Source organism: Diadema setosum, chromosome 7 (genome assembly GCF_964275005.1).
Source record: "Diadema setosum chromosome 7, eeDiaSeto1, whole genome shotgun sequence".
In the NCBI taxonomy this organism is placed as follows: domain Eukaryota; kingdom Metazoa; phylum Echinodermata; class Echinoidea; order Diadematoida; family Diadematidae; genus Diadema; species Diadema setosum.
In genome coordinates this window covers 33,726,915-33,742,109 of record NC_092691.1, presented here as the reverse complement: position 1 = coordinate 33,742,109, position 15,195 = coordinate 33,726,915, and the positions used below count along the sequence as shown (strand labels likewise).

The 15,195-nt window shown below is 39.6% G+C and overlaps 1 protein-coding gene across 1 annotated transcript in view; it reads left to right on the top strand.

Moving 5' to 3' along the window:
- LOC140230736 (uncharacterized protein KIAA0825-like) overlaps positions 1-15,195 on the top strand; it is a 61,250-nt gene that overhangs the window by 28,416 nt on the left and 17,639 nt on the right. The window contains exons 5-15 of the mRNA XM_072310873.1: positions 2,094-2,306; positions 4,015-4,188; positions 4,591-4,828; positions 5,920-6,078; positions 7,107-7,288; positions 8,848-9,013; positions 9,845-9,876; positions 10,428-10,571; positions 11,518-11,651; positions 12,221-12,371; positions 12,755-12,945. Of these exons, the coding sequence (XP_072166974.1) occupies positions 2,094-2,306; positions 4,015-4,188; positions 4,591-4,828; positions 5,920-6,078; positions 7,107-7,288; positions 8,848-9,013; positions 9,845-9,876; positions 10,428-10,571; positions 11,518-11,651; positions 12,221-12,371; positions 12,755-12,945 (1,784 nt within the window). The remainder of the gene's footprint in view (positions 1-2,093; positions 2,307-4,014; positions 4,189-4,590; positions 4,829-5,919; positions 6,079-7,106; positions 7,289-8,847; positions 9,014-9,844; positions 9,877-10,427; positions 10,572-11,517; positions 11,652-12,220; positions 12,372-12,754; positions 12,946-15,195) is intronic.

The window sequence follows — 15,195 nt, the reverse complement described above, 5'->3', positions numbered from 1 at the left end:
GATCTTTCCATATGCAGCAAATGAAATATTGGTAATGGATACAATGTTGTTGTGTGATAAGTCAAGCTTGTTGAGGTTGTCTGGAAGATTCTGAGGAACAGTGGAGAGGTTGAGGTGAGAGCAGTCTGCTTGTGGTGAGGGATCCAAGCCGGAGGTGGAACATGAGAGAGGCGATGGAGATGGTGATTGTTCCCAGTGGCCCGCACAACATGATAAAGTCATCAGCACACTCAAAATCATGACAACAGTACCTCCAGCCATCGTGGTTTGCAGGAAAGTGATTCCCTTGTAATTTCCAATGCTGTGTGGGTATTCTGAGCTGCTCTATGAGAAATGGCAGACAGATGCTGTGTTACACTTGTTTGTTTCACTATCCTTGCCTGCTTTGAAAGAATTCATTCAATTTATGTTCCAGTATATGCAGCCTTGTGCAATGAAGTGCTGTAATGTGAGTTTTGGTATTTTGAGGTGTTTAGTTCCCCTTTCATGGTAGTTATGGTGATAATGTCTTATACGTGTCATTAGTCACGTGTAGAGCTCTTTAATAATCGGTTCCTTCCTCAATTCTCCAAGAACCTTAGATGCCCCCAAACGAGATTCTCTCTGTCCATTGACAGGTCCATTAACAAAGAACAGACAGGTTGGTAAAAATCTGCCAGTGTGAAAGCAGTCAAGCAGTATGTGATTCCCTTTCCACAGTGAACTGCATGTGTCATCAAACAATAGATCCACTATGTGATATTGATTGGACTTGAGGTATACTTTGGTGTTCATTTTGTGAACCCGGTATACCAGGTTCCCATAAGGAATGGCTTAAGATGGTGGTACTGAAAGTAACTTTTAACGTTAATTATGTTTAAACATGGACCAAATTCTCATTGAATGAATCTTCTCTTTTGTCTTGACTTCTTTTCCTTTGACCCACTTTTAGCTCATCTGAGCTGAAGGCTCACAAGTGCGCTATTGTCATCATTCATCGTCTGGCCTCTGGCGTGCATTGTGCTTAACCTTTTCACATTTTCAGCTTCTTCTGGAAAACCCCGATATGAATTGTCACTAAACTTTGGCGGTAGCAACCCAAGGGTGACGGGATCTCAATTTGTTATAATGGGCCCCCAGGGGACCCCAAAGCACTTAGAGTGAGGAATATTAATCCCCAGAGCCCCCAATTGAGAGAATCTTGAAATATCTTCTTCTGAAAAAACCCCAACAACAACAACAACAAAACAACAACATGGAAGTGCTCTGAAAAAATACATGAATTAATGAATATCTTTATTTATTTATTTATTTTTTTTTAATGGCAGGTCAGGGGTGGCCCTGATCTTCATTCATTATACAATATTATTCTACAGTACTGTTCAGTTTTGTAATCTGATTGGTCAATCAACCACATAATATTCCTGTATTTGGTGAAAAAGGATGTTGCTCCCAATGTATTTTGTATTTCCCATTGTTCATGTTGTTCATTTGCTTGCATCGCAGCCAGCCGTGATCACTTGAACTGCTACAATATACTACTAGATAGCAGCACTATGTGCAGCACTTTATTTGAAAGAAAGACAAGAAAGCATAAGTGGTGGGTAGACCAAAGTTTCTGAAATGTGAATGAGGAGTCTATATTTTCTTCAAAAATTTATGTACTCATAACATTACACCAAAAGATGATATTGCTGCCCCCTGCTTGTGCTTATGAAATATGAGAAATATCTATGGTCTGCTGCCATATTCCATTTCACCTTCGACGTCATGGAATATATAGCACCAGACTGTAGATATTTCCTGTATGCCATTAGCAAGCAGGGTGTACTGTAAAACGAGGAATGTTCGCATGCACTTTAATTTTGCGAATTTCGCGAGCACCTAGATTCGCAAAATTAAAATGCACGCAAAATTTCTTGTCTACACTGTATGCATTGAACGTCAGTAGCAATTTACAAAAATTTCATGCCACAAAAAAGGCTGTTGGCTCCAATTCGCGAAAATTCCGTGCCGCGAATATATCATGTTTTACAGTAACTAATAGTGTTCATTATGAATGCCCTCTGACTTTGTTATCATTACTCTTCCTTCTTCATCTGTCCGAAAACCAGGAGAATGATACTCTGTGGGAGGACATACGCTCTAAGCTTAAGCGTCACTTCCTGGACAAGCTGCGGTCCACAGAGCTGCCTGGGCCCAGAGTGACTCCTGGGCCATTGTCCAGCATGGCCCGTGCCCAGCGGGTCGAGGGTCTACAGAGTCTCTGCATCCTCTACCCCATTAAGGAGGTGTGGGCCAGCTATCAAACCATTTCTGCAGACAAGGTAAGGAGAGCCACATTATTCTTTTTATGCCTCCGCCACGAAGTGGTGCCGGAGGCATTATGTTTTCGGGTTGTCCGTCCGTCCGTACGTACGTCCGTACGTACGTCCGTCCGTACGTACGTCCGTACGTACGTCCGTCCGCTTTCGTTTACGCGATAACTTGAGTAATATTTACTGGAATTTTACCAAACTTGGTCCAAGTATGAAGTATGATGGGGCAACGATTTGATAAGATTTTGGGTGAAATCGGCTAAAGGTCAAAGGTCAAAGGTCAAGGTCAAATCATGAAATTGTATCCGTTTACGCGATAACTCAAGACTGTATGGAGCAAATTTCACCAAACTTTGTTGGAGGATGATGTATGATGGGACAATTACTTGAATAGTTTTTCAGTGAAATCGGACAGAGGTCAAAGGTCAAAGATCAAGGTCAAATCCTAAAATTTATCTGTTTATGTGATAACTCAAAACTGGATAAAGCAGCTTTCACCAAACTTGGTCCAGGGATGATGTATGATGGGACAATTAGTTGAGTAGATTCTAGTGACATTGACAAGAGGTCAAAGGTCAAAAGGTCAAGGTCAAATGCTAAAAATGTTGCTATTTCCCCCATATCTATGCAATGCTAGCAGTTATTTTCTTGAAACTTAGTGTAGACATGTACTACTGCGTAAGGATTCTCCAGAGAGAGTTTCATGTCATAAGGTCAGAGGTCAAAAGGTCAAAGGTTAGGTGAAAATGTTTCAATTTCACTTTTCTCCCAAATGGTTCAATGTATCTTCATGGAATATGGTACATATGCATGTACTGACTGGCAGGGATTATCTAGGGAATTTAGGGGTCATGGGTCAATAGTCAGGGGTTCAAAGGTCAAGGTCAACTCCTCAAAATGTTACTGCTGTATTTTCCTCATACATGTATACTAGTATATGCAATGATTGCATTATTAGTTTTAAAAGTGTTTGATATATGTACATGTATTACTTGATGGAGATTCCTTGGAAATGTCTAGCCAGAAGGTCAAAGGTCAAAGGTTAAGGGTCAAAGGTCAGGTTTAAATGAAAAAAAAAATATTTTGTACTGTAATTACACTCTTTTTTCATACCTTGAAAATTAAACTCAATGCATAAACTTATAATAAGGTCGGTCAGAAGTCAAGTAAAAATTTTCAATTCCCCAAATATGTGTACCTGCACTCTTTAATAGACAATTATAGCAAACCCAGTTCGTGGAAAGTGAACATTCAAGATATTTCTGACAAACCTGTTATTTCGATATTTTGCCAGTTATGTGAAACTGTCATCACACATTGTCAAGACATTGTACTATACACCTATTGGGAGAATCATGCATTATGGCGGAGGCATCAGTCGCCGTAGCGACATTTCTAGTTCAGTAATAGCGTGTGCGGTCTTTGCCTTCAGAGGATAAACAGATACAAACATGACAGCTAAGGATGTTCTGCAAGCAACTATGAAATGTCTGACAGAATGCAGTGATAACAAAGAGAAAAGGAACCCAACAAATAACCTACATGAGTGATATGACTCGCACATAAAAGTTGCACTAGGGAATTTGGTGTCTTTGAAGGCATGCACTATAACTGAAAGAAAGAAGAAATATGCTACAAAGGGATGTCATTTACTATATATGTCACCCAAAAGTTCCACAGGGAGCTTCAAAATGAGTTTCTCCTTCCTGTTGTACAGGTGGGCGTGTTCCTCAAGGACCGTCTGGGTGGTGCGGCCATGGAGATGGATGAACCCCGCCCAAGGGCCACCCTGAGATCCCTGGCGGAGACCCTCGGCACCCTTGCTCCGCACTTCCACGCCATGCTGGAGGAGGAATGTGCCCTTCATGTGGCCGACGTCTTTGAGGGCGAGGTTAGTTCTCTCATCGCCATGGTGATTGAATAGCTGGTGTGTGTGTGTGTGTGTGTGTGTGTTTGTGTGTGTTGGATTGGTGTAGGGAAGGAAGGGCAATTGGAGGGATGGTAGGTGCCTATTATGTTGGAATAGCTAGGATTTAGAGTTAGGGTACAGATGGGCATGCAGGGTCTTTAATGCTTTGTCATTACACAATATATTCTGCAAAGTTATGTGTTCACTTTGGCTAGACTAAAAATAAGTCTGAGAGAGAAGAAATTAACAATCAACATCTGAGTTTGTAAATCATGCAATATATATTGAAAAGTATTTTTAGCATTGCATGAAAGTCTTGTATCATTTGTAAAGAGTATTCTTCTGTCCATCATTATAATCCTAGTTACTGGTTTCTCTCTTCAGGTGAGTTTCCTGGAGGCTGCCCACGAGATCTACCTCTCACGGCTCAAGGACGACCTGCAGGGCCGTGTGGAGGAGGCCTGGGTAAACCTGACCCGGAAGGATAAGAGCCGGGCGGGGCCAGGGGGTGGAGCCTCCTCCAACGGGAGTGCGACCAAGAGCATCGGGGCCAGCGATTGGCTGAAAGGAGATGATGACCTCGTGGGCAGGGAACAGGGCAAGAAGAAATCGTCGGAAGGAGGTAAGCGAGATGATGATGGTCAGGTCCATTGCTGCCGCTGGAACAGTGTGTTTTGTGACACACTTCTAGGCAGTCAGTTGTCACTGAATTCTAGCAATGCTGTAGCTTGGACACATTCTTTGTGGCAGATCCTCAATGTTGACAAAGATATATAGTTGCGATCATTTGATTATGAGTTAGGTAAACAGGAATAGCACTGTGTAACTGCATTTCAATAGCACATTAATTTTACCACTTAAATGGAATGAGACATCGCTTGAACAGAACAAACTTAATTACACAATATTTTGTACAAAATGGAAAATTTTTGTAAGGTTCATCTTGCTTTGTGAAGAAAATTCAAGCTACTTTACCAGTCATGGACTTTATTCAACCCAGTATATGTATTGCCAGACATGCCCCATGAGCATGCCTAGCTCCACATCTGACCTGCCATGAAAAGACATGCACTCAAAGCTACTACAGTTGAACAACTGGCAGAATGAAGACGCATTTAAGATTTAGTTTGTCAGGTTCGTCTATGCTGTTGACTGACCGAATGAATGACACAACCAAGATGCTTTTTGTTGGAAACAGTCACTATTTTCATGGTTGATGAATCGTGCTGCAATGTACATTGATTGTGCATATCAGTCCCCACTACAATTTGTATCAAAACAAACTTTTGCAAACTAAACTGATATAAAAATGTGTCTCTGATGATGAAGTATGTATGAAGTTTGAGCTCCTTTGTGATAGTCAAGTGTGTGCAAATAATATGTCGTCCATGTGTGGAATTTTGTGTTTTGTTTTTGGACAAATCAACTTATTTTACCAAGGACAATCTCTTACTATCAGGGCAAAGGTCATACTTTATGGTTGGCCTGACATTTCACTGGTGATGATGCATGAATATGGGCAAAAGCATTAATAGGTTCTGAAATCTCAACATACCTAGAAATCAAGTTTTAGATTTGAAGCTTAAACATTGCTCCCCTGGAGTCTCCCATATCAAATATCTGCAATCTTCTCAAAGCTGTTCCTTGTATACTTACTTTTATCGATAACAGATAGCTCACTGTTTACTTTTCGCTCCCACATTTTCCATGCAGACAAAATTCTCATGACCCCAGAGGATCTACAGGATTTCATCGCCATAGCGACCGCGCTGCACAACCTCAGTCAACATCTTTCCCAGCTGGCGCAGCATGCCACCAAGGATGTGGGGGCGCTGTTCAAGTCCACTTCTCATGGGAGAGAGCATATACGAGGTATGATTGATTATTGTGAAGGTTCCAAATTTTGATCAATAGACCACCTCGACACTTTCTCTGTGTGTTCTGGATTATGGCTGTAGTTGTGAAAAACGATGCAATGATTATGAATATCTTATTACGTGCCTGTCATAGGCACTGAATTTTCAGTGGTGAAATGAGCTATGTATTAAATCTAGCTTATCCAAGTCCATTGTCAGACAATGTGTCAGGTATCATTATCTCTCTATTGTATGCTATTAGGCATTTTGGTGTACAGCATAATGCTTGTATTTCATGTACATGAAATTAAAAGATTTATATACAGTTAGATATTCTTTGGCATGATTTGGTGCTCCCCTACAACTGTGTAGAGGTGATTTGGAGATATTGGGTGATGGTGAGCTGATGGCAGTGATGGCTGATGTCTTTGAAGAGCACCCCCCTCTGCATTGTGGTTCTTGCTTTGGGGATGACAGTTGGTGTATTAGGGAGAATGAAGTGGTCATCTGAATTGTCTATGGGGTGGTTGGTAATGCAATACATCATGTAGCCATTGGTTGAGGCTCTGTAGTGCTCACAAGATTCCTGTTTCAGTTCCTGTAGCATGGTTGAGACACCACTTTCTCTTAAGTCATTCATGACATATAGTTTGCAAAAAAACCCAAAAAACATGAGACTGATTCAATCTCAGCTGTGTCTTTCTTGGTGTCGAAGTCCCATACACAACTTGCAGTTTGCGTTTGCAGGCATTGGCTAGATGAAGCATATCTGCATGGCATCATTATTTCACCATTCATTTATTTCCCTTTCAAGTCATACTAACAACAGCAATTATACATTCAAACTTGCATTTATCATACCATGTCTTAAATGATGGGATCATGAAAAGCATACAAGAGGCTTGTTAGAAATGATCCCTTGCAATCATTACCTGATTTTAATAGGGAAATTATCTAACAAATTCATTGTACCATTAGTGTATTTTGAAGGCTAAATTTCTCCGTCATCATCGGTGATTTGTTTTCTTTCATTGTTCCTCACAGGAGTCCTGAAGCACAATCGAGATGGTGGCTCCGCCCGGGAGATCCGAATGCCTTCGGACTACACAGGGAGGGGCGTTCTCCCTGAGGCCATCCCGCCCCCATTTGGTGTGATGCCTGGCATGGTGGGGTCTGACTATAGCAAGCACAAGTCCAGCCTCACCCTGGACACACCTACTCAGCAGGTAAGGCTATGCTTGAAATGGAGGTACTGTAAATCTATATTTTCCTTTTAGGCACTTCATTAAAAGGAGTGCCTGCCATTTATCAGAGTGTCTGAAATTCAGCGCTTTGCTGGAGATTAAAGCAATAGTCTTGTAGATAATTGTTTTGAAATCCAGATTCCACTGGAATACACTATTCAGATTATTTGTTTTTCATTTATTTTTCATTCATTTATTTTTATTTTGTCACGGTACCGGGCTCAGCCGGAGGCTGTTTTTCAGCCAGTCCGTGAATTAAAAATACATGATACACAATGAATTGTCCAATACAAAAGTTACATAGCTGAAAATAAGTAAAGAAACAAGTCAAAACAAAACAAAACAAAACAAATCATTATAACAAAAGTACAAAACTTAAGACCTACAAATATATACAGAATAAATTATCATAAATTATACAAAATTTAAGATAATTACCATAGTAAGGTACACAAATGTAATCAGCTAATTGCAGACTGATCCCCCCGCCCACTTATTTATACTAATCTCCGGTGTTTATTAAACTCAAATATTTAACGTTATGCAATCATTCACCTGTCTCCTGAAATTATTCCAACCAAGCCCTTTTATCTCATTCGTTAAACTATTCCAAAGTCTTACCCCACTGAACAACAAACTTCTTTTTTTTTAATTCAGTACGGACTTTTGGTAATTGAAAATTGTTCATTTGGTGTCTAAGGCTGTGCTCATTATTCTTAAATTGAAAAAGTTTACAAATAACATAAGGTAACATTTCATATGCGATTTTATACATTGTATAAAAAGTTCGCTTTTTCCTCCGAATTTTAAGTTTATCAATTTTCAGTTCACGATATATAGATTCGGAGGGAAATTTCCAGTTTACTCCCATAACTGTTCGAAGGGCACGATTTTGTTGCTTTTGAAGTCTGTTCTTTAGTTCTATCCCCATAGTCCCCCAGACAATATCACAATAATCATATTTAGACTGAATTAAGGACTTATAAAACACCACTGCAACCTTTTGATTTATGAAAGCCTTAATCCTCTTAAGTAAGTAAATGTCCTTATTCACCTTTTTGATAACAGATTCTGTTTGAGCAGTCCAGTCCAGGTGTTCGTCTAACATGACCCCTAAGTAGGGGTTTTCTAGCTTTGTGTGTAAACATTCTAGGGCTAGAAACTCACCTAAAATAGAAATGCTTTACATTTAGTTTCAATTCCTCTTGAAGACTTTCATGTAAATGAATATCACAAAAGCAGCAATTTGTTCATGTTTTACACTACTTATCTTTTTGTCTCTCAAAAAGACCTAAAGGGTAATCATGATATCTTTCCCTTATATTCTCAAATTATCATTATGAGAATAAAGGTATCGATATCATCTATGACAATGCTGCTGTAGCTGCATCTGATGATAATGCTAATGATGATGATGATGATGATGATGATAATGATGATGGTAATGATAATGGTGATGATGATAATAGCAATGATGATGATATTGATGATATGAAAATATTAACAGTTATGATCCCTGATGATGTTTGTGATGGCTACAGAAGAACTGCTGGGACTGGTCCAGCCTCCTGGAGAACTTCACCTCCCTGGTCATCCGCAGCATCACCAAGCTGGCGGAGGATGGTCTGAAGGAGGAATGCTCCCGTGAGATGGAGAGGATGAAGACGGAGAAGAAGGTCAACATTGTGGAGTGCGGTGAGTTTCCCGGTCAGCCTCTGCTTTTGATAAATCTGAAAGGTTATTTTTGCAGGAGAATCATTCTAAACAAAACTTCCAAATGAAATCAACAGATGGATGAAATGTCAGCAATTTCACTCTTCTGTCATTGTTTTTTTGTTTTGTTACAGTGCCACTAATGACAAACCAAGAACAATATCTTCATTTAAATTCTCTCAATTAGACACACATGGTACAATAGCAAATTTAAGGAGAGATATTTCACTTGTAAAGTGCTTTTGCATGTATTGTAATGTCCGAAGAATTTTTCTTAGTAGGAATTTCACAATTTTACTACTCAGAATCATTTCATGAAGCTTTTGCTTAAAATTGAATGTAAGTTGCCTGGAACAAGTGCCCACTTCAGTGCAAAGAATGTATGATATTTTGATTGTTTGATTATTTTCCCTTTGAATATGAATCACAAACTGGATGTAGAACAGTGGTATCATATTCATGAAGCCCATATTGACGTGAAATCAGGCTCATATCAGATTCAGATTCATCTTTATTGGTCTATGATAAGACATAGAAACTTTGTTTCTAATTGACCTTTTTACAATTAGTGTACAAAAACAAATCACATCATAGCTATTCGTTTCTAGCAATGTACATACTGTAAAAAGCTAATTGAGTATGGCTCCAAAATAACGTATTGGCCGGTGGTTAGTGAAAATGGTGAGGCAGTTTTCAGTTTTCATGAGGCCATAGGTTAGATACTGAGTGTTGCTTAAAATAATGCCAAGAAAAAAAATGTTTGAAATTTGATATATTTCTGTCAATATTTCCTATTTCTACATTTTGAATATCCAGTATATGAAGGAAATCCAACTCAGCCTTACTTCACATGCCAGGTAAGATCATTATTTTACAATTTCTGTGTACCATAAATCAAATATATTATAAATAGAATATCTCATTGGAGTGAAAGTTTCACATTCTCCATGAATATACCATATAGCATAAAAGTATTCATAATATGTTTTGATATTAAAGATAGTAAAGATAGAGAGGTTAATAATCTTTGGATGGAGGAAATACCAGGTATACCTATCTGCTACAAAAGTGATATATCATATAAAACTCTGCATGATATACACCTCAGACAATATTTTCATTTATGCCTTCTGAGAGGGAGACATATATATCTATATTCATATCTTTATGTATATGTGTATGTATTTGTATATACATATTCATTCACATCTTAGTGTGCATCCTTTTTCTAATGCAGCGACACAATTTGGTGGATTTCACAATGATCTAGAGATTGCATTATCAGCATAATAGAAATATTTAGATCAGAACTTTTGACAAGATGACCTTTCTGCTAAGTACTTCTCTTCACTTGCAAGACCTCATAATTGTTACTGCCTGCTTTCATTCCGTGATTTTTGTCCGACAGAGTGTAGCACTGGCGTGCAAGTTCGTCAACTCGGTGCTGCCCTTGGTGACCACGGTAACGGATAAGGTGCTACTCCCCATCCGGGCCGCTGTGGTGGACGTGATGGTTTCCTCCATGCAAGAAATCGCTCAGCATCTGACCAAGGTAGGAAGATTAATGTGCTATTGCCACCCTCTTTCACAAGCTCTCATGATTTGCAAACGTCTGATCCATGGAGGCAAAAGAATGGCATGAGTTTGGGTAGGGGTGATGCAAATTAGTGTAACTCCGATGGATGACACAGATTCTGATGAGCTGAGGTGAAGGGGATAATGAGAGTTGAACTCTACAAACTAATTGGTTTACCATGATGGAAATTGCAATAAAACTTGTCCCTTCGTCTGGGAGTTAGTCTGTTCTGGGGATCAAAGTTGTCACCCTATACCACCCTTTTTGCTACATAGACACTGTAGTATAAACTTTAACTACAATAGTAACTTCCAATTAAGCATCTGCCAATTTGCCATAGCAACAGAAAATGTTTTTCTTGGATCCTAGTCATTTTACGATTACAAATTTCTATCAATTGCTTAGAATTGCCAGAGTTGCTCAGAAAGTTTTACTTGTGCTGTCTTGGGGAAAGAAATAGATGTTTTGTTACTTGCTTCATTCATACCAAATATCTGCTGGACTTGTCCAACTAGGCATTTTTAAAAAAATGTTGTTGTTTATATTTGTTGAAAGTGTTATATGTCTTATCTTGTTTATTGTGGTTCTTTTAGATGCATTATGCTGACTAACTTGCGCTGTTGTCTTTGTAATATATCAATATTGATTTCTCTATGGAAAAAAAAGAGAGTCTGATGTTTTCATAACAGTTTTATTACCAAGGGGTTTTGTTTGCACAAATGTCCAGTATTTAACACAGAAGCTGGACTACTTTTGTTACATTACTAATTGCTTATCAGAATCTCAATAATTCGGCAGCACAAGAACTGATCACCAGTCGCACTTAAGTCCTTCTTAAGTTTAAGAACGGCTTTGTGAAACACCCCCCTGGTGAATGATGTCATACCTTATGACTTGTGTGTCCCTCCTGTAACCCCCACAGCTCCTTGAGTCTTACAGCCAGGCCAGCGAGGAGCAGGGAGCCAACAAGGACCTGTGTGTCCTCCTGTCCTCCACCGCCTGGGTCCTGGAAGAGCTAGCTCGCTATGGGAGACTGCTTCGGGAGGAGGATGCCAAGTGAGGGAGTTGGAAATAGTTTCAAAAGATGCGGTTTTAGTTCTAAAATAGCCAGGGTAGCATTTTCAGTGTTATAGTTACTCTTGCTGAGGACCTTTGCTTAACCCGTTGAAAACTAATTCTGAGTATACTTTGGCAGGTGCCTGTGGGAAATGTGTGCTACAGCAAACTCAGCTTGTGCTCAACAGGTTGAAATAATATTTTGCCCTTCTTTTGGAATTTGTCAAAACAAAGGGGACACTAAAAGGGAACATGCCTTGAAATATCATGTGTTCAAACCACATCAAGGTAGGAAAAGAAGTTTCTAGATTCTTTTTAGAGCTTTTTATAATGGAAGGATTGTGCTTAACTACATTGGTATTCAAAGTCCTCTCGTTGCTTCTTGAACCATCCACCAAGATAAAGTGGCATCGCTGTTCTGTTTGTGACTATGTTAGATTGACACTCAAAGGGTTTAGGGTTATAGAGGTAAAATGCTCTGTGTTAAGATAGATTGACAAAATGTGTCATACATTGCACTTAAAGAGTTTAAGGCTATGGAGGTTATTACTCTGTGCCGCTCTTTACAGGCGCTCACTGGCTGGCATTGAGAAGCAGGTTGGTCAGCTGCAGACCATCATCAGGCAGCAGGTCATTGCCAGTCACATCACCGTCATCTCCACAGTGATACTGCACGATGCGGAGAGCCATCACTGGGCTGACCAGCGACCATTCTTTGAGGTACGTAAAAGGTCTAATGTGCAACATCATTAAGGATCAACACACTTTAATATCACAACTTGATAAAAAGATGTGTACGATAGCACTGCTAGCTTGGCACAAGTTGTCACAGTTATAAATCTTTTTTTCTTTTTTGTACATGGCTGTGTTTTACTGTGATTATGTTAGAGAAGTTTTACTGGAAAGGTGTCACACTAAATTATATTCCTTGTAGCTGTGAAAGTAGCCTCAGGTCATTACCGTCAAACAGAGGGAAAACACAAAGTTTTTAAAATCACCCAAAGTTCATCCGACAAAGGCATATAACCTGTATCAGTGGAATTCACAAAGCTTCTCTATGTCTCATGGGTATTTCCCTTCTTTGTTTTGTTTTCCTTGGCCAGGATGAGCGCTGCTCCTATTCTGTCCAGATGTGGCACCTGTATCTGGAGCGCCTTAGATACGAGATGTTCTCCTTCACGCCTCCGGCGGTTGCCCAGGATGTGTTTGCCACCATCTTCAGCGAGTCTCTCACCCAGCTGTCATACCGCTACAGCCGAGCCCAGCCTTCCTACAAGAGAACACAGCAGTTCAGGTGAGTGTAGCAACTTTGAGAAAGAAAATGCGCATGTAGGAATGCATCTTCCTCTTTGGAGACATGAAGACATGAGCTTTATGAAAGAGGTCTTCCAGCAAGAATACAGCTCTTGTTCCCATAGCAACATTCATTTGATCTGGGTATCAAGAATGACAGGACCTCAGAACTAAGGTGACCTGGAAAACTTGTGAAAGGAATGATTTTGCGGTTCTTATGGGCTTCAAAATTGTAGGAGGAGGTATTGAAATTACAACAAATAAGATCATCTCTGTCAATTCTTATTTTATGATGGAGCTGATTTCTAAGTATCCCCATCAGGGCCATTAGCAATCACAGAGTTGCATCACAGTGAGTTTATGGAATGTCTCTTGATGCTATCACAATTGTAGCTTGAATGATATAATGGAACATATATTTCACTAGAAATTTTTACTAGAATTTTACTAGAAATTTCCATTTTTGCTCTATTTTAACTTGATTGATTTTATGTCAAGTATCAAAATTTTGTACCTTTCTTTTATTACCTCCGCCAAGGGAGGAGGTTATGTTTTCGTTACTGTTGGTTTGTTCATTGTCCCCGCCGAACGAGTTCGAGCAGGGGACTATGAAACGGGCTCCGTACGTGTGTGTGTCCGTCCGTCCGTCCGTGTGTCCGTCCGTGTGTCCGTCCGTGTGTCCGTGTGTCCGTGTGTGCGTCCGTGTGTGATCAAAATCTTCAATTTGCTACTTCTCTGTCATTTATGAGCCAATTTTGATTCTGTTTGCTTTATATGATAGCACTACATGGGAGCTTTGAAACTTGTACACAGAATTTCAGTCGTGACCTTTGACCTTGACCTTTGACCTATATTGTACATTTTGCTACAAAATGCTACTCCTTCGCCATTTCTAACCCGATTTCGATTCCGTTTGCTTTATATGATGGCACTAGGTGAGGGCTTCAAAACTTCTACACAGAATTTTGACCTTTGACTTCTTTGACCTTTGACCTTGATTTTTGACCTATATTGTACATTTTGCTACAAAATGCTACTCCTTCGCCATTTCTAACCCGATTTCGATTCCGTTTGCTTTATGTGATGGCACTAGGTGAGGGCTTCAAAACTTCTACACAGAATTTTGACCTTTGCCTTCTTTGACCTTTGACCTTGATTTTTGACCTATATTGTACATTTTGCTACAAAATGCTACTCCTTCGCCATTTCTAACCCGATTTCGATTCCGTTTGCTTTATGTGATGGCACTAGGTGAGGGCTTCAAAACTTCTACACAGAATTTTGACCTTTGCCTTCTTTGACCTTTGACCTTGATTTTTGACCTATATTGTACATTTTGCTACAAAATGCTACTCCTTCGCCATTTCTAACCCGATTTCGATTCCGTTTGCTTTATGTGATGGCACTAGGTGAGGGCTTTAAAACTTCTACACAGAATTTTGACCTTTGCCTTCTTTGACCTTTGACCTTGATTTTTGACCTGTAGGCCCTATTGTACATTGGCTACAAAATGCTACTCCGCCATTTTTAACCCGATTTCGATTCCGTGTGCTTTATGTGATGGCACTAGGTGAGGGCTTCAAAACTTTACACAGAATTTTGACCTTTGCCTTCTTTGACCTTTGACCTTGATTTTTGACCTGTATTGTACATGGGCTATAAAATGCTTCTCCTTCGCCATTTCTAACCCGATTTCGATTCCGTTTGCTTTATGTGATGGCACTAGGTGAGGGCTTCAAAACTTTTACACAGAATTTTGACCTTTGACTTCTTTGACCTTTGACCTTGATTTTTTACCTATATTGCACATTTTGCTACAAAATGCTACTTCCGGCGGGGACATATATTACGCACTGCGTAATTTCTACTTTTCCTTGTTTGTTTGTTTGTTTGTTTATTTGTCCGTGTGCAAAATAACTCAAAAAAGTAGTTAATGGATTTGGATGAAACTTACAGGAAAGGTTGAGAATGACACATTCCAAGGAATGAATAATTATTTTTTTTTTTAGTGATCCATGATTTTTTTTTGGAATTTATGAAGGATTTTTTATATTTTGACAGGTAGGGTCAATGAACTTGGGAGTTCAAGCTGCACATTTTTGAGGTTTTCAAACGCTCACTAAAGTGTGTGCTCTAGTTTCTGCTAGGGCGAGGCGCACCGCGCAGCTGAGGGTTTATGATGTAACAAAGACTTCTCTATTGGGAAATCAGGCGATTTTCAGCATGTATACCTATGGGTGGAAACCACTGA